General features: G+C 45.9%; 1 protein-coding gene across 2 annotated transcripts in view; it reads right to left on the bottom strand.

Moving 5' to 3' along the window:
- Positions 1-22,458, bottom strand: part of DIS3L2 (DIS3 like 3'-5' exoribonuclease 2) — a 264,327-nt gene extending 241,869 nt beyond the window's left edge. Inside the window, exons 1-2 of one of the 2 annotated variants that reach the window (XM_075938149.2) lie at positions 22,344-22,446; positions 18,849-19,577 (exon numbers count right to left, since the gene is read on the bottom strand). In XM_075938149.2, the coding sequence (XP_075794264.2) occupies positions 18,849-19,557 (709 nt within the window). In that variant the 5' untranslated portion in view covers positions 19,558-19,577; positions 22,344-22,446. Of the gene's footprint in view, positions 1-18,848; positions 19,578-22,343 lie in introns of both variants that reach the window. The other variant, XM_075938150.2, reaches the window with a different exon arrangement.
- Positions 22,459-24,169: the final 1,711 nt, after the last annotated feature.

The following is a 24,169-nucleotide window of genomic DNA, read 5'->3' as shown; positions in this document are numbered from 1 at the left end:
CAGCATAACCTACTAAATCACCAACAGCATACGTGTGAGACCTCCCATCTAAGAACCAACACAATCCTGCTTCACTTGTTGGATCTGACCAGATCACACCATAAGGTCATCTGACTAGAGGACCCCTTCTTTCCTTTTCAGGGCCTATCAACTAAAATCACCACCATTATTTGAACTTTCAGCTTTGTTTACATTGCAGTTATTTACATTTTTAACCCAAATCCTCTAGAATCATCTGAGACCATCATAACAACTCTGCATGGTTACCAGGTAAAACTCCCAAGGAATTCACCCCCACTGTCTATTATCTCAACATTTCAAATTTTTAAACAATTTGATGTGGAAACACTTGAAAGGAACAATGCGCTCTATTGTTCAATAACTTTTCCAACAGAATTCCTCCACTTACTACTTAGCAATATTGGCCCATGAGTAAGTATGAACCCTCTCTCGCAGCAAGTCTACACTTAAAATGTGGCACTGATGCACCTGCACCACAGTAGCTCTTTAAGGAAGATGCTATAAACCAGTGGTGGGCAACCTGCGGCCCACAGTTGCAGGCAGCCCACAAGACATTTTGCAATGTACAGAGTTGCTCGAGTCCTCTGGGTTCCGTCCGTGTTGTTTCTTTCCTACCGATATTACTAAAATGATGTGCATGTAAAGCAAGGGCACATTAAGTGAGGTGCGGGCTGACTGTACACAACATTGACTGAGAGCGCTGCCTCTGCAGCCAATCAAAGCGCTGCTACGGGTCAATCAGCACACCCTGCAAATTCTGGGGATGCAAGCACAGTTAGCAAAACTACTCAATCCCAGGAGTCCACCTTGGTTATGACAATCTTGTGGCCCACAGAGATGAAGGAGGGCCACTCAAGCAGCCCACTCACTATTTACCCCCTTTCTCCAGATCATTTATAAATAGGTTGAATAGGATTGTTCCCAGTACGGACCTTTGGGGGACACCACTAGTTACCTCTCTCCATTCTGAAAACTTCCCATTTATTCCCTTTGTTTCCTGTCTTTTAACCAATTATCAATCCACGGGAGGACCTTCCCTCTTATCCCATGACAACTTACTTTACTTCAGAGCCTTTGGTGAGGGACCTTGTCAAAGGCTTTCTGGAAATCTAAGTATACTATTTCCCCTTGTCCACGTTTGTTGACTCCCCTCAAAGAACTCTAGTTTCCCTTTACAGAAACCACGATGACTCCTCCCCAGCAAATTATGTTCATCCATGCGTCCGACAATTTTATTCTTTGCTATAGTTTCAACTAATTTGCCCAGTATGGTGTTAAACTTAAAAGTTTGTAATTGCCAGGATCACTTCTTTTTAAATATTGGCGTCACATTAGCTATCTTTCAGTCATTAGGTACAGAAACTGATTTAAAACACAGATTACAAACCATAGTATTTCCACAACTTCACATTTGAGTTCTTTCAGAACTGTCGGGTGAATGCCATCTTGTCCCGGTGACTTGTTATGGTTAAAGTTTATCAATTTGTTCCAAAACCTCTTCTAATGACACCTCAATCTGGGACAATTCCTCAGATTTCTCATCTAAAAAGAATGGCTCAGGTTTGAGAATCTCCCCAATATCCTCAGCTGTGAAGACTGAAGCAAAGAATTCATTTAGTTTCTCCACAATTACCAAAGGCTACGTCTAGACTGCAAGCCTCTTTCGAAAAAGCCTCTTTCAAAAAAGAGCATCTAGACTACAAAACAGTACTTTCGAAAAAGCAAGCAGCAGTCTGGATGCTCTCTTTCGAAAAAGCACAGTCTGCATTACATAGCGCCTTTTTTCGAAAGAGCGCTTTCGAAAAAAGGCGTTATTCCTTGTAAAACAAGGTTTTCCACAGTCAAAAAAACTGCCACGTTCTTTCAATTTACTTTCAAAAGAACGCAGAAGCAGTCTAGATGCAGGGGAATTTTTCTGAAAAAAGGTCACTTTTTTTCAAAAAAATCCTGTAATCTAGACACACCCTTATTGTCTTTGGGTACTCCTTTAGAATCTCACTCAACCGGGGGTCCCAATGGTTGTTTAGCAGGCTTTCTGCTTCTGATGTACTTAAAAAACATTTTGCTATTACTTTTTGATTTTTTGGCTAGCTATTCTTCAAACTCCTTTTTTACTTTTCTTATTATATTTTTACACTTAATTTGGGTATACATTTAAGTTGGGCCTCTATTATGGTGTCTTTGAAAAGTTTCTATGTAGCTTGCAGGGATTTTACTTTTGTCACTGTGACTTTTAATTTCTGTTTAACTAACCTCATTTTTGTGTAGTTCCCCATTCTGAAATTAAATGCCACAGTGTTAGGCGGCTGAGGTGTTTTTCCCACTAGAAGGATGTTAAATTTTATTACATTATGGTCACTATTTCCAAGTGGTCCAGTCATATTTACCCCTTGGACCAGATCATATGCTCCACTTAGGACAAAATCAGAATTGCCTCTCCCCTTGTGTGTTCCAGAACAAGCTGCTCCGAGAAGCAGTCATTTAATATATCCCTACAGCTATATTCTTATTATTAGAGCATGGAATTACTACCCATAGAGAGTCTATGGAACATTTTGGCTCATTAAAGATTTTTACTGTGATACTATGTCTGTGAGCTAAAGAGCAAGTCAATTATCATGCAAACCAGAATCCAACACTCAGAACCAAAACTGGGACTCAAGCAACCAACCACAAATCACCACTCAATGGATCTGACTCTGGCACCGTAAACCTGAGTTTACCCTAGCTTCCCTTTTACATCATGATGAAGTTGGTGCTAGGTATGGCTTATTGTGGGCCCTATGATCACCCTTTAAAAAACAAAACAAACACACACACACACACACACACACACAACTGGGTGCCATTCTGCCTTCTGGAGCACAGCTGCACTTTCCTACCATCACAACTCGAAGGCCAGGCTACACTAGAAATATTTTCTGATATAGAAGTGTCAGGGGGTTGATTTTTTTTCCCTGCAGCTTTTCTGTACTAGCATAAGCCCTTGTGTAGACACATTTATAGCTATATAAAAGTGCTTTCGCTGGTATAATTTATTTCATTTTCTGAATCAGTATAAACTACACCAGCTAAAACACTTTTTTACCAGCAGAAGTTCTGTTTATACTAAGAGGGTTTTTCAGGTCTAGTTATGCTGATAACAAGTACAGACTAGGCCTCAAAGTCCTTCTTCCGTGCTCTGCTGTTTTCTGCCAACAGCTATATGTGAGTATTATGTTGAGGACATACTATTCCCTAGTGCTTTGCCTTTGTTTAGCATAAAGAAATATTTCCTAATACTCAATTATACCACCTACCTGATATGTTCTTTGGAACATTCACCTAAACCAAGAGGCGATCAGAATCAGCAACTACCCCCCATTTCTCTGATTCCATTTCAAATGAAAACTATGCCCAACTCCTGTGGTTTTTCCTACCAATTCTCCCAGGCTATGCTAGTTCTTAAGGGACAGCCACATGCATCTCACCAATTATGCAGGTTACATATAACATCTGCCTAGGGCTTTTTGTTTTATATCATACACAACATTACAGCATCAAAGTTCCTTTCCAATTCCATTTATTTAAACAAAATGACAGTTTAAAAGCCACCTTGATATTTTCTCATTCTCCCAAGAGTCTCAAAGCTCTTTAATATTTTACCACTTGTAAAAAGGCAAAGTTTATAACATTTGTTACGCAACTTTTAATCTCTGTCTTACCAGTGACTTTCAATATCTGACACATTACATAATAAAGTTACCAACTCTCAGTCTCACTACTACAGTATCGGGTGCCAAGTCACTACATCAAGCTGTACCATGGACAAGAACTGCAAATACCAGTGAAGCGATGTCAAATGTTCACAATGTCAGTGCAAACATTGGTTCTACACAAGTCAGAAGTGACTTTAGATATTTATGTTTTGCAAAACATTTTGAGGATTTAAGAGATTAAATGTCTTTAGAGGGATAACAGCCAAGTACTGTGTGTGTGTGTTTTTGTTTAACAGAAAGGGGGAAAAAACACAGACAGGGGTTGGTGAAGCTGATGAGAGAATAAGAGTTCTGTATCAGGAGAAAAAGATGATCATAAGTCACGCCAGTCAGAATTCTGCATTAGTCAGTCACAGAGTGACAGAGTCATTTTTAAAGTCACGTGCTATGTTCCCTGGAAATTCAGCTCCATTCTAACTTGCCTTAAAAGACCACCATGCTCTATCCAGTGTTGCCTTCTGTGCTGATTTAAGAGACTACAGAGATCTTTGATAATGATCTTGATAAAGAAATACACCAACACACTTTGCCATCTACCCTTAAACAAGCAGATTAAATACAACAGCTCAATGATTATTCCTGAGGGCAATCTGCACCACATAATTAAAAATTCTGTGCCCAATATTTTAAAATTCTATAAAATTCTGCAGTTTATTGGTGAAATGTGGAAGTTCTAGCATGGCAGTGCAGAGCACAGGACAGAGGTGAGAGATCCCTGTGCAGTTCTCATCCCCATCCCCAGACTCAGGAGTGAGGCTGAACCCAACCATGACAACACAAGGACAGGGACTGCCCCAGAAACACAGTGCTCTGGTTTGTCCAGGAAGATTGAGCAAACAAGATGCACAAATATTGCTGAGAAATCCTGTCCACATTGCTAAAAAGGATACTGAACCAGCTGGTTTCAGGAATGCATTCACATCTTGACTTAGGCGTTGTACCGGGGTGAAATTTCCTTGCTGCCTTGGTTCCCATATGAGTTTTAACCATGTGGCATATGACCAAAAACCACACTTAGAGCAGACATGTCACTAGAACTTGTTACACGCTCACTACAACCGGGGCAGGGCCTGACCTAATTTTTCAACATGGTAGGAAGCATCATCATCTTATAGGTGGGACTAGCAAAAAAAGAGGTAAGTGACTTGTCCAGGACCACATAGGAAGTCAGTAGCAGAGCTAGAATCGTGTTCCCAGACCCATGCTCAGCTTGGCACACCACATTCTGGGGAGCATACATTGTCTACAAATGGTGCATGTCTGCAAGTCGGACCTAGACTAGGGCATCTTTTTAAATTCATGGACGCATGTATCCCCAGAGTTCAGTACAAAAGTACCAGTAAAAGCTATCTCCCCTTTGTGCACTCTGAAAACTCAGGTGCCAAGATAGATGTTTCTTTTTAGATAGGATGTGATTCAGAAAATAAAGTTTATGCTGTAAGTCGGCTTCTTAAGTGACATCCCCAAAGCCTAACATATGCCCACTGCAACCCACTCACTTATGAGGAGCACTTCTGCACATCCTTGACTTGTGCAAGATTCAGGCTTGTGTATCTGGCAGGCAGTACAAACAGCGATTCTAATCTTAAACTGGCGTGGTGTTATAGAGTGACGGAGCATCTGAGCGCGCCAAAGATCCCATTCCAGATACTGAACTAAGGTTTGGTAACAAAACTCATTTAGCAGAAATAGGCTAAAAGTTTATCAAAACAGTTGCTCTAGCTGAGTAAAGGAGTGCATCAGCATCGTCAGGGAGTAAAGGCTGCTCCTCTGACTTCCAGGACTTTCTATGAACTTACTCCACCCTGCTGCTGACCTCCTAACTACCTACTCCGCCTGCTGACTCCATTCCTTCACGCTTGGACTCCTGATCATAGATGTGGGTTAGTGCTGCCTCTGCTACCCTATTCTCCCCCTTCTTTCTCTCTGACTCATCTTCTCAAGTTTCCCTCTTCTCTTTACTTTAAGGCAGATCCACTGTGAAAAGGCTTGGGCAAAACTTCATGAAGGATACGATTTAAAACTAAAACATTGTGGAAGCTCACACTTTGGTTTCTCGGGTTCTCAACAGTTTGAGGGAAGCAAGCAGAGGGACTAGCAAAGATAGCCAGGAGGCCCTGAAGAGGAGAGGATCATTAAAAGAGGAGAGAGAACACATAGGAGGGCTGAAATGACTTGAGAGGTGAGACAAGACTGCATGTTCGGGTTGGAACAGACCAGTCCTCATGTATTCTGCAGCTGCTGAATTAAACCACTTGCTGCAGAAACGGGCTCCAGAATCTACTTTTTTCAATTTAAAAAGAAGATATATTTCTAGTCAGAGTTATGGGGGGCAGGAAACTCACAAACGTGAACTAGATGTAGTGCTGCTTGCCTGTATCTGCAGAGAGCCTGAAACAATAGCTCTAAGCAGCATGAACTACCAATGCATCTCCTATGGACCCAGAGGGTCTTGGGCTGCACAGTATGGCATCTGTCCAAAATGTCATGAAGTTAGGGATGTTAAAAGTTGGTAAAACAGGTAACCGCTGAAAATCTCAGCGGTTACACAGTTACATACCACGGGCTCTGCAATATAAAGCTTAAATAAACTTTATACTGCAGAGCCCACAGTGAAGCCTCCTCAGGAATTGGGTTGCCAGCCCCAGGCCGCCTAGGTCTCGGAGAGGCAACTTCCCTGCAACAGGGAAGCCACGTCCCTGGGAGCAGAGACAGCAGCCCTTGCCCGCCCCGCAGCAAAGATGCCTCCCTGGAAGCCAGCTGAGTGTAACCGACACCATTAACCAACAGGGCTGCCGGGTGTCTGGTATTGGCCTGGACAGTCCGGTATTTGAGGCTCCTGTCCAGTTTAAAAAAAAAAACGGAAAATAGTGGACGTGTAAAATGTCTGGTATTTTCTGTTTTTCTTGGACGGAAGGCCGCTTGGGACATTCTTCCCCTCCCGTGTCGGGAAGCATGGTGATTTAAAGGTGCTGTGAAATTTTTTTTTTGGGTGGGTTTTTTTGCTCAACAACTTTGGTGCCTCGTTTTTTGTTTCTCAACCAATTTTTTCCTCACCATGTTCGGTATTTTTTGTGAAACTATCTGGCAACCCTGTTAACCAATCAGCATCAGTTAAAAGGTTAGTCGATCACACTCTACTACCCCTACAGGAAATTCAGCATTTCTGTCACAGAATTCACTATTTTTCTACAATGATGCACCCAACATTTTGCTTTCTGACATGCTGTCCAGCCCTGCCTGTAACTGTTTCTGGTACTGAAGAGTTCCCCACAAGAAGGAGTTAACAGTATTACAGTGCGTGCTCCCTGCACTGGTGTATGAGCCAGGCAGCAGGGGATCAGGGGAACAAGAACTGGAGTCCAACTTGCATAAACAGAGCAAGGGAGAGAGATGTGTAGGCTGGTGAGGCAGGCAGACTAGAGAACAGTGTAGCAGTCGAGACTGACGCTGCTGAAGATAGCTCTGTTTCCTCTCTTCTTTAGCACTCATAAGGAGAAGGAGATTCTCAGTGAGTCAGCTGGACATTATAGGAGCCAAAATTTGGGAAATGCTAGAGAAGACACATATACACATACTGAGAAGTAATCATGGTTGAACAGTTACGTAAGTTTACATAAGCGAAAATTTTCAAGTAGGGATATAAATGTATAACCATTTAAAAGGTTAACCCAATAACCCCAGGCTTATGGGTTACCATAACGGTTATGCACAGGCTCCCGCCCCGCTCCTGGGAAGCTGGCTGCCACCCCACGCTGCTGGCTCTGTATCAGAGGAAGCAGTGCAGGGGTAGTAGCCAACTCCCTGGGAGTGAGGCTGCAGACAGGAGCCAGTGCACGCTGAGAGCCGGTTTAAAAGCCAGCTCCCAGTATACAGTGGCTCCAGGGGGGCTGGCTGCCACGCCGCGCTGCTCCGATATAGAGGGAGCAGCATGGGGTAGCAGCCGACTTCCTGGGAGCAGGACTGGCAGATGGCAGACAGTGTGCACTGGGAGTCAGCTTAAAAGCCGGCTGTCTGCACACACCAGCTCCCAGGGAACCGGCTGTCGCCCAGCACCGTGAGTGCATGTAACCACTGACATTTTCAGTGCTTTCACAATTACCTGCTTTTTAACATCCCTATTTTCAACAACGAGCCATAGCGGCAGGTATTTGTGTGGGAGCAGCAGCGCCAACAAAGCTACTTTATGGCAACACAAATTAATATTGCTATGGAATTTAAGGGCTGCAGCCACAGAATATGTGAGACTCTGGTAACAGAAACAGAAGAGAGTTCTTAAAACACATACCACAATAACTCCTACAAGAGCAGGATCCAATCTCTCCAAAAGAGCATGTCCTAGATATTAATACTGATACTACAGCTGATGTTAGCCAAAAACATTACAATTGCACAAGACGTAGGAATGCAACATTCTCCTATCAAAAGCAGCACAGAAATTTATGTTTCATTTCTACACCATTAGAAAGGAGCTTCCTATTTCTCATCTGTGCCTCAGACAGGGCTATAGCGTAAATCCACTTTCCCCCCCTTTCCCATATCTTATTACAGAGATTAACGTCATCTGTAGGATAATAAATTGGATCTAGAGAAGAAAATTATTTGCACTTACATGATTTCCACAGCAACTGGCATTCTCCCTTCTACTGACCAGACACTGCAGCCTCCACTAGGTTACATGCTCATATTTACTGTTGCCAGGTAAATAACAGGGAGATAACAGCATTTCTGAAGTGCTGAAATCAGTCACATAAGAACTAGTAGACTTTTTAGCTCTCTTCTAAAAAGTGCATCCTGATACAAAAGCAGAGTTTGTATAAATTTGTGGCTTTTTCTTTAGCAGAACTCCTTTATGAGGGACATGAGCCATATGAAAGCTCTTATAGTATATGGAAATAGAGGCAAAAATCTGAAATTTTCCCCCTCACCAGGACCTGCATTACTTGAGTGTCTACCTCCATAACTCATTTAGCGAGGCTGTCTGATGGGTTTTCCAAGCCTACCCCCTAATTCCACAATGAATAGTCCTCAAATGCATTCTCTCTGGAAAATGTAGAGCCATCATCCAAAAGCTGCACTTGTTTTTTGACTATAACAATAGCACCTTCAGCTAGATGCACTATCTCCCGACGTAAAGATGTTAGACAATGCCAGTACATTTCACAGGCTGCGCAAATAAGCATGAAAGAACACAGATAGAAAATAGACCTGCAGGGAAGTCTCACACAGCATTTGACTGGACTAGAAAATATTTTTCTGTTTAAACAAGATTGAGGAGTTAAGTTGCTGACGTGACATAGACCATGGCTCATCCATGTCCACATTTGCCCATTAACTCTGATATTGCCTTTGATGTTAGCTAGGATGATGCTTACCATGGTGTTGAACTCCTGAGTCTTTAGTAACCATGATGTTTTTGGCTCTCTCAACTCTTCACAATCACATTTAAACATCAGATTTCTCAGTGAAGACAAGCCCCAAGAAGGTACTTGCCAAAGAAAGTTTTGCTCTCCTTCATGACCTTGCCTCTGCAGAATCATGCTGTGAGACTGTGTTCACAATCCTGCAACACTGGAATTCACTTAAAAACATCAGCTGTTAGAGCAAATGTGCAATCCACTGTTTCAGACTTCTAGCACCAAAGGTATATGCCTCCAAACATCCTGCAATCCCTCTCTAACTCGAGGCATCTTTTGAACTTCCAGGCTAACATGGAAGAGGGATAAGAGTGTAGGGATGTGAAAGTTTAACCAGTAAGCATCCCAGGTGATGTTTACTGATTCCGGTAAACTGGTGGGAGCTGAAGCAGCTCCCTGCCCACAGCAGACAGGGGGCTGCTCCAGCCCCATTGGATCCACCATGGACAGGAACACTCCAGGCCAGAGAGCGCAGCCCCTGCCCATGTCAGGCCCAGGTACATCACAAGCAGGCGGGGCCACGGTGGGTGGGCAATCCTCTCCAGACCCTCCCACTTACCCCACTTTAATCGGTTAACCAGGTAAACATCACATTTAACTTGTTAACCAATTAAGTGGGATTTATACCCCGAGTACAGTGTGACTCCGTGAAGGCATTATGCACTGTCATATGTGTCAAGCTCTATTTGGATAGAAATTCTGATTCATTTAAAAATGCCCCCGAAACATTTTATTTTTTTCCATTAATTAAAACTATTTTAAATCTGCTGGATACACAGGGGGAAAAAAGGTTCAACTGAACATGTTTTGCGTTTAAAACTAATTTACTAAACAAAGGGCATGTTATCTGAAGTTAGTGAACTGAAATGATTGTTTCTGTTCACCATGTCCTTCAGGATGTTAGAACTGGTAGATCTCATCCTCCCACACAGCACTTTTACATATAGATTAAAGGAGGAAAACAAGTTTCCTGCTTTTTTCAATGCCCAGTTGTGTTTCTAACCTCTGAACAAACTAGTCAATTAATTGAACTAGCTCAGTGTTTTTCCCAATTTAATTTGGCCATGGAACCCTTTTGCCTGTCAGAATTGGTCAAGGAAAGAAAGAAAAAAAGGCCCTGACAGACTCGGATGTGTAAAAAAAATTTTTGACTGTCTCTTTAAGAGGGGGCAAGGGAGTGCTGCATTCTCACAGAACCCTTACTTTCCGCAGAGAACCAGTTGAGAAACACTGGACTAGCTGAATAAACTGAAATGAAGAAAATATTCTCTCTTCACCTACAGAAGAGGCTACAGCTGACAAAAGCTTGGGTATCATCTCAACAAACTCTGGGTCCAGGGGCTTTGCCAGTGACTCAAACCACTGTTCAGGTGGAACTTTCTTTAAAGCTTGACAGCAAACGTGAACTACTTAGTATTATTTTTTGTATTTCATGTAGATGATTTTGACACAGAATAAATTCATGCCTTAACATAGGATGACAATTTAAATGTTTACTTTTGAAAACACAAAAACAAACCTGTATAATGGGGAACCTCAGGCCCAGGGACTGGATATAGCCCCCAGGTTGCCCGGATCTGGCTCCTGAGCTCAGAGTCCCGTCCCCCCAGCATTGGGAAGCCTGCACTGGTGCTCTAGCCTCCTTGCTGCCCCACAGCAGGCCTGGAGCACACAAAATTCTACCAGGCTGGGGCCCTCTAGGCTCTGGTGAGCAAGGGGAATGTGGGGGGTGTCTTTCCCCTCAGTTGGGAGCTGTGTCAGTGTGGGCAGAGATTTTTGCTTGTCACTTGTATGCGGCCCCTGATTGATTTTTCTGTGGGTCAGTGGCCCTCGACCCAAAAAAGGGTCCCCAACCTTGCTGTGTAATATTTAAATTAAAACAGAAAGCAGCATAATCTCTGTCAAGATGTACAAATATAATTAGGCAGACAAAAAGAGTATGGAGAGCAACCAGCAAAAGACACAAAAACCAACAGCAAAAAAAATGTTTAAGTACTGCAAGGCTATGTCTACACTACGTGTTTTGTTGGAAGAAGCAATGCAAATGAAGCGCTGATTAGCATTTTTTCACTCTTCATTTCCCGTCCGTTTCTGCGAAAGAGGGTTTTGCGCAAAAACATGCAGTGTGGATCTGTCCGTTTCCGAGGCATACAGAACTTGCACAAAAAGGGGTTTTTACGTAAAACAGACATGTCCACACTACATGTTTTTGTGCCAAACTCTATTGTGAAAAAACAGGTCGGAATACATTATGCAAATGAAGCACGACAAAATGCTAATCAGCACTTCATTTGCATTGCCTCTTCCAACAAAACACGTAACATAGACATAGCCCAAGAGTAGGAAGCCTGTCAACAATCAATGGGGCCACTGGACCATGAAGGTGCTTAAGTAGCACTTAAGGAAGACAACGCCATTGCGGAGAAGGTAAATTAATTCTTTGCACTGGTCTTCACTGCAGAGGATATGAGGGAGGATTCCTATTCTTTGAAGGGAACAACAAACGTGGGGACAAGGATAATATAGTGGATATTGTGCACTTTCAGACAGCCTCTGCAAGGTCCTTCCCCAAGGATCATAAACGGGGGGCTCAAAGGGTGTGTCTAGACTACCTAGTTTTGTCGACAAAAGTGGACTTTTGTCGACAAAACTATACCAGCGTCTACACTACTGCTGAGTTCTGTCGACATAACGTCGACAGAACTCAGCAGTTTTGTCGACGCTGGTATACCTCATTTTACGAGGCATAACACCTTCTGTCGACAGAACTCTGTCGTCAGAAGGTGTTATTGCCTGTAACATTGCGTCCAGACTACGGAGTTCTGTCGACAAAGCAGCTTGCTTTGTCGACAGAACTCAATGTGTCTGGACACTCTTTGTCGACGGAAGTTTTGTCGACAGTATCTGTCGACAAAACTTCCGTCGACAAAACGCGGTAGTCTAGACGTACCCAAAGTCATGGCTGGCAGAACATCTGTGGACAGAGAATTTTCACAATCTGTCCAGGGAGTGCTGGCGGCAGAGGTCCCTGTCCCCCAATCGCCATTGCTTCCCGCCACCACCCTACCGTCTCCCCCAGGGAGCTGCAGAGAAGTAGCCATGGTTTTGTTGTTGCAGCCCTGTTCACCCTAGGATATTAGGGAAATAAGGTGTGTGAGACAACATATTTTATTGGACCAACTTTTGCTGGTGACAGAGACAAGCTTTCGAGTTTACACAGAACTCTTCTTCGGGTCTGGGCCCAAAAAGCTTGTCTCTCTCACCAATACGCACTGATCCAATAAAATATATTACTTTACCCCCACTTGTGTAACACACTGGAACCAACACAGCCACAGCAACACTGCATAAAGCCTCTTTGAACAGTGAGAGGAGGCTGCTGAAGCCAGGGAACCGCACTCAGCAGAACAACAGAGGTTTTGCAAATGTTGGAAGAGTGATATGTTCACCCTTCCCTAATGCCTCCCTGCTTTGAAATGGGTTCCACCCTATATAGTAAGGCATGGGAACTCACTGCACTGATCTGTGAAGGCAGCACCATGAAGAATAAAGCCACATACTGGATTTAAACTGATTGAGATTCCATAATGTTCCCCACTGAACTCTGATCCTCTTGCACACAATCCCACGCCTTTACTGAGATCTGCAATGCTGGGTTATCATCTGTGTTACTTTTTCGAATATGTGAGACAAATAAAGACAGGCCCACCGATGAGAAGGCAAAGGGGGAAATTGCCCTGGGGCCTGGAGTTTCAAAGAAGCCCAGAGTTCTTGGTCGCCGCTGTGGCTACTGTAGAAGTGGCAGTGGCCGGAGCCCAGGGCCCTTTTGAATTACTGCCGGAGCTCTGCTCTAAGGCCTGGAGGCTGGGAGGAAGGGGAGAGAATGCTGAAGTCTGGGTGTCACTAAGGGCTGAATGCCCAAGGCCGCCCCTTCTGGTAGCACAGAGTCAGCCCCCACTACACCTTGTCTTGGAGTCTGCAGTGGCTGTTGGGGTTAAGGAGAAAGAGTGGGATTCCACATAGCTAGAGATTTCTTTAGTCTCCACGTAAACCAGGGTTTGCTTGGCTGATTGGAGGGGAATCGAGTTAGGAGTAATGTTATATTCTCCTGCAGCCCAGAATCTCAGACACAGCATTTACACTAGCTCATAAAAAACAACAAAAGGAAACTGATGATGCACAGATTGATGTAGCTTCATTATGCAAGTGCAGCAACCTGTGAAAAATAAATTACGTAACTTGAAAATTAAATGTTTTGAAATCTAAAGAATGAAAAGTTTAAGGTCTTATCTATGTAGTAGGTTAATTCATATTAGAGGGGTGCCAGGTCTAACATGGGGTACTCTAACCAGCCCACACAGACGCTGCTGGTGCACATTTAAAATCTTGGAAATGAAATGACATCATGCAGTAGTAAACTTCTAGTGCACACCAGCAAGATCACCACAGGCCAGTTAATGGACAGTAAACTAGCGCACATTAGAATTTACATCCCATGAGTGTGATGGAAGACACCATGCAGACAAGCCCTAAGATGTCAGAAGACTAAAAGGATTGGTTTTTTTAGTTTGGAAAAGAGAAGACAGAAGGACATGATAGCAGCTTTCAAGTACCTACAAGGGTATCACAAGTAGGAGAGAGAAAAATTATTCTCCTTAGCATCTGATAATAGAACAAGAAACAATGGGCTTAAATTGCAGCAAGGAAGGTTTAGTTTCGACAATAGGAAAAACTTCCCATGAGAGTGGTTAAGCACTGGAATAAGTTGCCTAGGAAGGTTGTAGAATCTCCATTATTGGAGATATTTACAAGCAGGTTAGACACACCTGTCAGGGATGATCTAGATGGCACTTGGTCCTGCCGTGAGGGCAAGGGACTGGACTTGATGACCTCTCGAGGTTGCATCCAGTTGTCGTATTCTATGTTACAGGCAGTCCCCGGGTTACGTACAAGATAGGGACTGTAGGTTGGTTCTTAAGTTGAATCTGTATGTAAGTCGGAACTGGCGTCCAGATTCAGCCGCTGCTGAAACTGACCACCAGTTCTGACTTACATACAGAATCAACTTAAGAACCCCAAGCGTCCCCAAGTCAGCTGCTGCTGAAACTGATCAGCAGCTGATTCCAGGAAGCCCGGGGCAGAGCAACTCTGCCTCGGGCTTCCTGTAGTCAGCGCTGGTCAGTTTCAGCAGGGGCTAAATCAGGACGCCTGAGGCAGAGCAGCTGGGGTGCTGCTGGGTTGCTCCCGCTCCTCGGCGCTACTGGACCAACCCAGCAGCACCCCATCTGCTCTGCCCCAGGCGTCCTGATTCAGCCGCTGCTGAAACTGACCAGCAGCGGCTGAATCAGGACCAGAGCAGCTGGGGTGCTGCTGGGTTGGCCCAGTAGCGCCCAGAGCTGCGCTGCGGGACCAACCGGCAGCGCCCCAGCTGCTCTGCCACAGGCGTCCTGAGAAAAGCCTAGTCTGCTGCGGGGGGGGCTGCCCGAGCCCCCCCCGCAGCTTTGCAAAGCCGAGGGGAAGCCGGCAGCGGAGCAGCCCAGGCGCGCCTGTGCTGCCCCGCTGCCCGAGCCCCGCCGCGGCTTTGCTCCGCATCTTCCTGGTCTACAGACCAGGGAGACGCAGAGAAAGCCCCGGAGTACACGGGCGGCAGGACCGCGAAGTCCCACAGTCCGTGTACTCCGGGGCAGCCCCGTTCGTAACTGCGGATCCGACATAAGTCAGATCCGCGTAAGTCGGGGACTGCCTGTATTTTAAAAGCATCCCTTCATTAGTTGTTTTTCATTATAACAGTGCTCCTTTGGGAAGCAGAAAAAACAGCAAAAACTATGAGAAACATTTATTCTGGTTATACATTATAGGATAGATTTCTGTATAGTTTCTCAGCAAAGCCTGTTACACTAGGACTCAGTGCCAAATTCAAAGACGAGTCTTTTTGTTTATCTCCGCCCAAGAGACAATCCTGTTGCTCCAACAGAGCCTCAAAGAGGCTAAGTCTGGCTTTGGGTGGGATGGGGAATACTGAAGGGCAGATGCTTATTGAAACTTGGCTTATCCAGGCAGCTCTTCAATCGGAACACGCTTAAGCCTAGCTAGGTAGGAGAGGCTTGTTCTAGAAAGAGTTTTTCATCTTTTTAATGGGAGCCTAGGTCGGAGTGAAGCAGAAGTCAGATCACAATATAACCAGTACGACATGTGGGACAGAGGTGAATGTACATGAGGAGCTCTTCCCAGGTCACTGGAGTTCAAAGACAGAGGTGCCTTCATTGTTGTGCTTATAAGCAGCACACGGGATCTTTACATTTTGGCTACATCATGCACTGCTAGCTTTGCAAGGGAGCAATAAGGATTGTAATCAGTCTGAAAATGTTTACAATAAATTGTTTTAAAATCTTTGTTTTGCAGCAAAAAAGCAAGCAATGTGTCTGGGAAGTTTCACACTTCTCCTTTACATAGACGGAAGGATCAGATATCTTGCAGCGTAGCAGAACTGAACATCTTAGAATGCTTACTAATGAACCTCTAGCATACAATATACATCTTGACAATGCAAGCCATTCAAGGATCTCCAAAGTAAGCAGGGTGACCGTGTTTCCCTACTCTGAATACGGGATTAAACGACTCGCTTTCAAGCAAGTTCAACGGTAGTCAGTCAGAACTGACATTTAAATTAATGCCAAGTTGACTGATCCCCTGTTAAAAAGAAATACTGTGCAGATGAGTTCTTTTTACCTTCTTGTTAAGGCTTCAGGGTTCACATGGGGAGGGATGACACACACTCCCCATATTCCCCATACACACGCAGGGAGAGGTCATAAACACACACTCCAACTGGAACTGGACTGGAACCAACGGACCTGATTCTCCCTGCCAGGGGACAGACTAGCCTCTCCTGGTACCTGGCACCACATCTTCCTTGGGCAACATGTGGGGAGGGGCAGGGGGTCACAGGGTAACATTCTCCCTCCCACCACCACAGATTTCTGCCAGGGTCACTCTGTGCGAGAGGGAAGGGACAAGAGCTGCTTCCAGATGCAAGTGCGGGGGGGGGGGGGGGGATGACCAGGCTGGTGTCTTCGCACAGTTTATCCCTTATCTTTCCGCGCTCCCCAGTGGTGGAAGCAGCTTGTCCTTGCCAGACCACAGTGTGTAAAAAGCAGCTACCACCACCGGGCTGCTGGCCACCAACATAACCCAGCAACCTCCAGTTCCCTGGCGACAGTGCAAGCAGGAACGGGTTAAACCTTAAGGATACTTTGTGCACCAAGGCCCAGGTAAACTGGCTACCCTGGCCAGAAAGGAGGCTTAGCAAAGGAGAGTGCTTAGGCGGCAGACCAGCCCCATTTACAGGGGGCAGGACAGGCAGGCGAATGAAAAGGAGGCGGCTGTGGAGCCTGCAGGTTCAGGACATGAACAGACTGGAAATCGCTTTCCTAGCAGAACACCAGAGCCTAGCTGATGGTGGAGAAGCCTTCCCCATAGCAGCTGTGTGTGGTGCTTTGCCAGAGACAGTGAGGGGAAGAAGCAACCTGTTGGTGAGCCAAACATTCTGACCAGGGGCTGATTCTCCACCCAGTGCTGGAAGTGGGATGCACCCCGGTGGGGGGGATATGGAGAAGCAGCAGAGTTCAAAGGAGCAAAGCAGGGAGAGGACAGTAAAAGAGGGAGCACTCGAAGGGCTGATGGGTGAACAGCAGAAATGACATGCAGCCGGCTGCAACCTGGCACCTGTCTACACACACTCATCACTGCAGCTTGCAGCACAGAGCCAATGCTGCTCAGAGACAAGACAGGAGACTGGGTCCTGCTGGCCAAGAGCTGGCATGCAGCGGGGGGCTGCACTGACGGATTGGCAGGGGGAGCTGCGGGCCCCGCATGCTACATCTTAGTCCTGCCAGCAGCCTTGCACAGCTACTCCTATTGTCAGCCATTGGTCCCTCCCCCACCCACCATGGATGGGCAAGTGGCTGGCAAGCAGGGATCTGGCCACGGTAGGACCAACCCAGTACTGATGAGGGGGGAGACAAAAATATGGGATAATTTGCCTTCTTTTAAGAAAAAGCCAGGACATCTGCAGGAGAACTTAAACATGGGACTGTCCCTTTAAAAATGGGACATCTGGTCACCTGAAACATAAGTTTCATGCAGAACAGAAGCATTAAGTCTATATGGTGTCAATACAACGAAAGCTATTTAACATCTGCTTGGTGCATAGACTGTTTCATAACAACAACATGAAGCTCCTGAAGTAAACGTCCAAGTTTTTTCAAAAGCTGCCAGCCCATATCAAAGAACACAATAGAAAAGTGGACTGTTTGAGCAGACTGGTGCAAAAAACACAAAAGTGTTTTCTGTACCTCATGCCAAAATATTGCATAAAAGCAAAGGTGCATTTAATTTAAGTATCTGTTAGAGAACTGGACCTGTTAAACACAGTTTGCATAATCACATGAGTCAACTTCGAAAATCTCATGAAGATAATTATCCCAGGCACCGGATCTGTGGGCCCCGCCTCTCAATTATGGGAATCAGTGTAAACTGATATTCTTTGCCCTGGTTCAGTGACGAGGTACAGTTCTGCAAGTTTTGGAAATGTTATACATTTATTAGATTCCTACTCTGTGGCTGTGATAAGCACTACTCCCACTTAGCACACTGAAAAGTTGATCTCTCTTCTCTGTTTATTGCAGTAAACTTAATGTAGTGACATATATCATCACCTGCAACAGAGTGCCCTTTGGCACAGACTAGCCAAATGTTTCACCGTAAATACTATACAATAGAAAAAAATCAAACCCATCTACACCAAGAGGGGAAATCAAAAATGCCTGACAGTGAGCTAGTGGTCAAGAGGTATTTTTTATTTCACCTAACAGAGGCTGATTTATTTTCTTGCCCTACTTTCCATATGTGGTAGTTGAAGAGATACAGTCCCCATATTGGCCCAACTGTACTCCCTTTGTTGGCATTGTCAAAACAACAAGCAACTTCAATGGGAGCAAGACAAGCTCAGTACAGAAAGCCCCCAACTTGCAATGTGACTGGTTCCAGGGGAAGCGTCGCAAGTTGGGAGCATCGTAACTCGAACCCTCATTTACAATAGGCGCTGTGCACCATCATAAATGCGGGTGGATGTAAGTTTGTTAAAGACTAGTCGACTATCTGATAAGCATTTGCTGACCCCGGGTTCCAGGGAAATGCTGCGGGGAGCCCAGGATAAGCTGGGGATTCCCCAGCTGACCCCGGATCCCAGGCTCCATGGCTTTGCTATGATGAGAGTGCATTTCAAAGACTCCTTGTGCATTTCAAAGAAGGCACCGGCCTGCAACCGGGAGTCAGCAGGACTTCCTGCTGGCCCTGGGCTGTATAGGGAGTTCCGCATTCCTCCTTTGACAAGTACTAGTCACTTAACTGCATTTTAACATCCTTAGGCCAAGGACATAAGTGGGATGGGGGGGTGGGCCCTTTCCGCACTTACAAAAATAGTTGTAAGTGCGGGGGGTCAGAACTCGGGTGGTCTCAAGTCAGGGCCTTCTGTAATTGAAAGTCACATGACATTAACAAATATTGTTGTTTTCAATGCCTCTGAATTTTGCATTAACAAATGCACTATTCATACAGCTTTTTAGAAGGCTAAAACCAGTGAACAGCTCACCTTGAATTTGACCAGTGGACAAATGACTGGTTTTCCTGGCATTGGCTGAAGGCAAATCCATACTAAACTGCTCAGCAGTCAAGTGCTCATCCGCTTTGTCCAGGTTGGCAGGACACGGGTTCCTTTTCTTATGTTTGTTCTTCCACACCACCTCTTCATCCTTTTCTTCAGACCCAGAAGATTTCAGCAGAGAAATGCCTGGCCTCAGACTGTTCGATATTCCTCTCCCACCCAAGGCATCACTCACTTTTAACAAGTCCGCTTCAGCTCCAGGCTGTTTTACCTGGTAATCTTCCTCTCGCTCAAGGTCTCCATCTCGGTCAATGCTGGGATCGCTTTTATGAGGCCATCTGTTAGCAAAGCCTTGGGTTTTATCTTCATTCAGTTTCTCAGATCCTACAAGCACAAGCTGCTCCAACTGGGCTGTCTTGATTGGTGAATAGCTAGGTGCATTCAAGCCATTTCTTGCCAGAGCTTCTCTCATCATGCCTCTCTTCACAGAGGGTTCTACATCGGAACTAGAGTCATTGAGGCCACTCTCTTCCAGCTGTATCTTCTGTGCAACATGATTTAAATAGGATCGGAATCGACCGCTGTGGTGCTTTTGCACAAGCCTGGCGTAAGCATTCTTCTGGGGGAGAGCAAACTTGTTTAATCCATCTTTGGCAACTTGGACAGAAGCACCTTTCACATATCCCAGCTGATCCATATTTCAGTAATATGCCCAGACTTTAGCATTGTAAATAGACACAGGGGGGAAAAGGGTTATTTTCTCAAAACAAAGGATCAAGGATTGATCTTACATTAGCAAAGATGTGAAAAAGTAAATTAAATTAGGATTTCCTGAGTTTTAAAAAAATCCAATGGTGATAAACAGTTCAGATTTTACTGTAGAATTATCATATCCGAAGCTACACTACATTAAATTACTATCAGTAATCCAGAAGTGATAAAGCTATAATCTGCCAGACCATATCTAGCCATAATCCATCCAAATAGGGACCTGGGCTAAATTCTTACATTCTAATTCTGAATGATTCCTTTAATCCTCTTTTACTTGTCTCTGACAAATCTTGGCAAATTAGGGCAGCAACTGATGGACATATTAGGTGTATCAAATTGGATGCATCAGAAAATTTTATCATGTCCATCTCAGCCTTTCCAAAAATAACTGCATCCTTTGATGCAGTTTAGATGTTTCAGTAACAAGGACAAATCTCTTGTCACTTTGTTTCCTGCAAGCAAAAAAATAGTATCTTATTTTCCACCGTAACTGACAAGGGGTAGGTCTTTGAAGCCACACTACAGGAGGGCTTTGTTTCCGATTCTAAAGCTGTCCAGTTTCTCTTTCCACACAGTAAACGTATGTTCACAGTACAATATGCATATAGTGAACTCATTAGAATAACTGACCATCTTGCAAAGGCTCATCAATTTCTGGTGTACATAGTAGATAAGATTGTTTTCAAAAGGACCAATTTCTCTAGAAGGGCATTACTACCTATGCTTTGATGGCAAAAGGATGAAGTGAATTCTGAGCAGCAGAAGTGAAACAGTATGTTTCACCAAGCAAGTACTCAGCAAAGTTATAGGCAGAGACAGGATAAAATCACTATTGGTGTAATGTCAAAAGGCAAAGTTCAAAGGAGTAAAAGATGTAATGGAACCCAGCACTGGTGCATCTCCACAGTGTTTTTTGTTGCATGTTGCAGAGATCCAAAACAAAACAAAAACAAAAAACCATTTTAAAAATTATTTTTTTCGTCTCTCTCACTTCAAATTCCTCACAATCTAACTGATAGTTAACTGTTCCAAATCAAAACAAACATGTATCCCCACCTGGGCTACTCATTTGCTGAAGTATGAATTGACAGTTTAGATGGGCCCACTCATGCAAAATGTAGCAGACACTGGAGTCTAACAAACATACAGATGAAGGCATGAGCATTGCCTTTATAAACTTTTCTCCCCACCACTTTCCATAGTGTAGGGCTCTGTGTATATATTGTGCAGAACAGGACTTTCTTAGCATATAGCTTCAACTGGAAAAGCCATTGTGTTCTCGCTCCCCCCTCCATACTGGATTTTTTTCCCCTTGCAGTTGCCTATCCTCTTCCCCACTGTAGTAGTTACAATGAGGATAGGCACATTTGTTTTTTCTTTGTACATATACTTTTTTCCTTTACGTATTGCTCTGGTATATACAGTACTGGGCAAAGGATGCCCAACAGAGACTAAGGTTTGTGGTACGTTCTAAGTTTCAGCAGTGTGCTTTCTTTAGTACTTTGAGTAGTATACACTTTGCAACTTGACTTAATCAAGAAACTGAGCAAGTATGCAAATAGTCTTCATAAAGCAATACAAAGTCAATATAAGAGACTGTAGTTTTGCAGCTCTTCCTAAAATTTTCCATATATCCTGGCATATGTAGTCTTTTCTATTTGATGGCAAGATTTGCTTACTACTAGAGTTATTGTAAAAGCCCTCAGAAAGGTAGCTGAATCAAAAAACAGAACTCTGTAGCACTTTAAAGACTAACAAGATGGTTTATTAGGTGATGAGCTTTCATGGGCCAGACCGGGTCTAATAAACCATCTTGTTAGTCTTTAAAGTGCTACATAGTCCTGTTTTTTGATTCGGCTACACCAGACGAACATGGCTACATTTCTATCACTCAAAAAGGTAGGTCTCCTTTGCAAGAATTAATGAAAAAAAGCTTCTACGTTCCTTAACCTGTTACAATCCCTCACCAGTGCAGTTTTATCCTGTCCTTGCCTATACATAGCTGGAAAAAAGACTCAGCCCCTGCTTGAGATGTGGTTAGGGGGGAACCAGAGGACTTGAAAGCTCTCCCCAGTTCCAGCAGCCAGGAGGGAGACAAGGGAAGGGGGAAGAAACGTTGTGCAGCAGGCAGGTGGGAAGATCCCTCCACTTCCCCCAGCAGCCAGGGAAGGACGTTCCGAACTGAATGCACCTCTCGGCCAGAGGCCACTGTGAAGGTTGCATGGGTCGTTGAAAAGAACGGAGCGGGGTGCGCACCGCGGCGGGACTGCATCGCGTTCGGAACACGCGAGCCTGGGCTGGCATCGGCCCCGGGTTAACAACGGGCGGCCCCGCACCGCACGCGTGAGACCAGCCCGCCGGGACCCCGCGGCTTCGTGTCCGCACCTCGCCGGGCGGCACGTGGCTCGGCGGCGACGGGGCTGGGAGACGCCCCGCGGGGAGGCGGAGAGCGGCTGGCGCAGCCCCCGGGGGGGGGACCCGGCGAGCTCATCTCTTGACCCGACCCCCCCCCGGCGAGCCGGGAACTGGCCGCCTCCGCCCGCGCTAAGGGCGCCAGGCGAGCCGGCCCGGGGGGAGGGGGGGGGACTCGCCGGCTGACTCCGCCTCGGCCCCCGGGGGGGGGAGATACGAGGCGCGCGCCCGCCAGCGGCCTGGAGCCGGGCCGGGGTCCCGCGGGGAGCGGGGGCAGCGCCCGCCGGCCCCGACACTCACCGGCCGCCGCGCTCCCCCGCCGCGCCGCTCTGCGCCGTTTAAATGTCCCAGCTGAGGGGCGCTCCGCCCTCTCTCCTTCCGGGTCAGAGGTCGCCTACGGGCCGCAGCAGGGACCAGAACGCCTCGCGCGCGAAGCCGGCCCCGCCCCCTCCCCTCATCTGCATGGAGAGAGGGGCGAGTGAGGAGACACCCCGCCCCCTCCCGCACTCCTCCGCGTGGGTGGAGCCCATGGTGCTTGTTGCTGCCTGCAGGAGGCGCCCAGGAGCTCACTCAAGGCCCTGCCCCCCCAAGTGTGGGGGAGGGGTCAGTCTGGGCTCTTCCCCCCTCCCCCCTATGGGGGAGTTCTAGTCACCCAACTTGCAGGGGGGTTGGTGAGGCTTCCCCCTCCCCACCAGCCTTCCCTGTGAGCTGGGCGCTTGTGCAGCTCCCACCAGCCAGGCCAGGTCCACCAAGCAAGACCAGGGGTGGGGGAGTGAGCCCCAAATCCCCACCTGCAAGACAGTCACAGACCTGGACTCTCTAGGAATTAAAGATTATGTCATCTGATTAAAGCTGCAGGAATACGTCCACCCAAAATTGGCAACCTGATACAGCACCTAGTACAACAGGCGGCTGGTCTGTGAGTGAGGTGTCCGTGCACCACTCCAATACAAATACAGGCAGTCCCCCGGTTACGTACAAGATAGGGACTGTAGGTTTGTTCTTAAGTTGAATTTGTATGTAAGTCGGAACTGGTACATATTGTAGGGGAAACTCTAGCCAAACATTTCTCCAGAGCTCAGTTTTATTCTCCCACACCTCACTTCCCTCAGTCCTTTATTCTCAAGCTGAGGTGTCTGCTGAGAAAAGCCGCTCCACGTCTCTCTGGTCTGCTGGGGTGGGGGGGGCGGCGCTAGCTTCGCGTCTCCCTAGTCTGCTGGGGGGAAGCAGCTAGTGCGGGGTTGCCTCACCCCATTTGTAAGTAGGGATCCGATGTAAGTCGGATTCATGTAACCCGGGGACTGCCTGTAACCAACAGCACCAATCAGGATTAGGGAACATGGGTGAGACTGGGCAATTGGAGGCTTTTCTAGGGCAAGGGAGAGGCTTTGAGGGATAAGGATGCATTTCATTACGGCCTTGCTCCTGCCACATGGATGACTTGTATCCAAATAACCATTATTTATTAACTACTAGAAGATTTACCTGGTGTTGCTCAGACCCTTAACTCAAATACATTTTTCAGAGGGGTAGCCGTGTTAGTCTGAATCTGCAAAAGCAGCGAGGAGTCCTGTGGCACCTTATAGACTAACTGAAGTCTATACATTTTGTTTTTCTTCCTTTAAAACATTGTTCTGGGGTGAGGCTGGGGATGAGGGGTTCAGCATGCAGGCTGCCCCGAGAAGAGAGGACTACCCCAGCCCCCTCTCACTGCTGCAGGTTGGGGCCAGGAGAGAAGCACCTCTCCATGGCTGCTGCAGGTGCAGCAGGCACAGCTGGGGGACAGACAGACACACACACAGACAAACCCTCTGAAATATAGTAGATAGCTGTCTCTTTCTCCACCCTGCCCTCTGTTGGCCAGATAGAGTCATAGCTGTCCTGGACCCCCTCTCTGGCTCCTTGCTACCCCCTGTGGTCATTCTACAGTAAAACTGACCCTCCCACAAGATCCCTCCTTTTCCATTTTATGAGAAAAAAAATTATTTGCAAGCACATCCTGTTGTCCTGGCACAACTAGACCCTGACGTTGCTTTAAGTTAGGATAATAGGATAAGAGGAAGCTAGCTGCATACCTAATTTGGTGGTTCTAGCTCTTCCCATTTAAGAGGAGTTCTAGAACAAAC

Source organism: Pelodiscus sinensis, chromosome 10 (assembly GCF_052426305.1).
Source record: "Pelodiscus sinensis isolate ZL-2025 chromosome 10, ASM5242630v1, whole genome shotgun sequence".
Lineage (NCBI taxonomy): Eukaryota > Metazoa > Chordata > Testudines > Trionychidae > Pelodiscus > Pelodiscus sinensis.
Note: the sequence above shows the minus strand (reverse complement) of the source record. Positions and strands in the feature narration are given on the sequence as shown.